This window comes from Propithecus coquereli, unplaced genomic scaffold (assembly GCF_000956105.1).
Source record: "Propithecus coquereli isolate 6110/MARCELLA unplaced genomic scaffold, Pcoq_1.0 Scaffold1, whole genome shotgun sequence".
Classification (NCBI taxonomy): domain Eukaryota; kingdom Metazoa; phylum Chordata; class Mammalia; order Primates; family Indriidae; genus Propithecus; species Propithecus coquereli.
In genome coordinates this window covers 24,709,501-24,711,614 of record NW_012133857.1, presented here as the reverse complement: position 1 = coordinate 24,711,614, position 2,114 = coordinate 24,709,501, and the positions used below count along the sequence as shown (strand labels likewise).

Here is a 2,114-nt window from a genome sequence, read left to right as displayed (position 1 = left end):
TTGGAAGAGTTTGACATATTAAAATGTATACCGAACCACAATATTAATATTTTGCACATGCACACATTAGAAATAACATGGAATTGTCACAAGCTGAGGGAGTAGGTTTTAAAATTCTGTCTTCGCTTTCCTCCACTACAGCAATTCAGCAAGAAAACTGTCTGCATTTTACAATTAAGAAACAGATACGTACTCATCATGAACAATGGTGGGGCCATCCCTTGTTAAGGCCTCTTCCTTGATGACGTTGATAAGTTCAAAGGTACTGCTTATGGGGGCATCTGGGTTAGGCCATTTGGGACACTGAAAGTGTCGAACTTCTAGGACATAGTCATCCTGTAACCAATACAACATCAATCATATTCCATCCTTTATTATTTCACATATCTGTAATGTGATGACTAGAACTTGCTCCGGGGGAAAGCATGTGTTATAATTTTGAATAATGTCAGGTTAACCAAACAGCAACTGGTAAGAAGAAGAATAGCAGGGAGGGCTGCCTGCCATTAAAAAATGAGCAGGTCATGTTAGTGAAACAGTAGACTCTCATTTTGTTCAGGCAAAAACTTCAAGTGGCAACAAATTATAAGAGACCCTGTATCCTACTCTATGTTCTTATTTTTAAAATTAAAGGAAAAAAAATAACAAGGAAGTGGTAGGGATCATTATTTAAATTACTAAAGAGGGCTTCCCGCTTTACCCACCACACAAGGCAGCTATTATACATCAAAATGTTTACTAACAAAAAAAAATAATTATCATCTCTGCAACACATTGCAAGGCTTACATTTCTGATGGCAAAGAAAATATTGAGCTCTAGTATATTGTTTTTATAATTAGGTCAATAGACCTATTTGTATGCATGCTGAATCAGAAGAACTGTTACATTTCATCTAGCCAGCTGGAAAAAGCAAATATTTGAAGGAAGAAAAAAGGGAAATGTACATATTTAAAATTAAGTCTTAACTCAAATGCCTGAGCCTGTCTTGAGGGCAGTAAATTACTTCATTATTACTTAGAAGCATGATCCAGGGCCCAGGTATGTGCTGTTACTGAGGAACTGAGGTTTAGGTTACCTGTGTAGCTTCAAGGATAAAGTCATGGATGATAATTTGTTCTTCATTAGAGAGGCACAGTCTGTCTTTGCTGATAAGGGTGACAGTAAAGGCCTCACAGTTCATGGATTCTTCTCGACTTGGCCAGTACACAAACTCATCTTCTGCCTTTGGGAACCAGGAAAAAAAAAAAAAGTAAATAAACCTCTGCAGTGCCATCAAACATTTCTTTTTGAATTTTCTTGCAAACTGATTTCTTATGTTTGCCGTTTCCCATACCACTCAAGCCATCTTTTAAATTGAATTCATAAAATTGTATCTCCATCTAATCATGCCATGTTCAATGGTTATTGTATTCTACTGTAAAACATACTTTGATGATAACCATTTCCTAGCACCTCTTACCTGTCACTGTAGCAACCCCAAATATTCCCTTTAGAGGGGATGTATTACCCCCAGTTAAGAAATGTTCTGTAATATAATTGACATAGTAAAAAAGGTGACAGTAGATAATCTAGGTCAATTAATTTTAAATTACTATTTCACAATTGCTTAAACAACCAAGACATGCTAATTGTTATTTCCTAACAATTGAGTAGCATTTTGCAAAGGACTTTCATAAACATTCTTATTTAATACTTATGATATACTTTGAAAAAATTTTATTGTGCATATTTAACATATATGAGATACATATAAGATAGTTAAAATGTTACTGTAGTGAAGCAAATTAACATGTCTGTCATTTCACAGAGTTATTCACATTTTATTTTTGTGGCATGAGCAGCTAAAATCTCATTTACCATGAATCCCAAATACAGTGCAATTTTATTACCTATAGTCCAGTCCTCATGTTGTACATGAGATCTCTAGACTTGTTCATCCTACATATCTGTTAATTTGTGTCATCTGGCATCCATCTCCCCAGTTCCTCCCTACTCAACCCCTGCCTCAGTAACCACTGCTTTGTTCTTTATTTCTGTATTTTTTTTAAGAAAAGGTTCCACGTGCATGTGAGTTCATGCAATATTTTTCTTTCTGGGTCTGGCTTATTTCACT

General features: G+C 35.3%; 1 protein-coding gene across 1 annotated transcript in view; it reads right to left on the bottom strand.

Moving 5' to 3' along the window:
* PTPRG (protein tyrosine phosphatase, receptor type, G) overlaps positions 1-2,114 on the bottom strand; it is a 703,838-nt gene that overhangs the window by 14,518 nt on the left and 687,206 nt on the right. Inside the window, exons 27-28 of the mRNA XM_012665722.1 lie at positions 1,077-1,223; positions 194-336 (exon numbers count right to left, since the gene is read on the bottom strand). Coding sequence (XP_012521176.1) covers positions 194-336; positions 1,077-1,223 — 290 coding nt within the window. The remainder of the gene's footprint in view (positions 1-193; positions 337-1,076; positions 1,224-2,114) is intronic.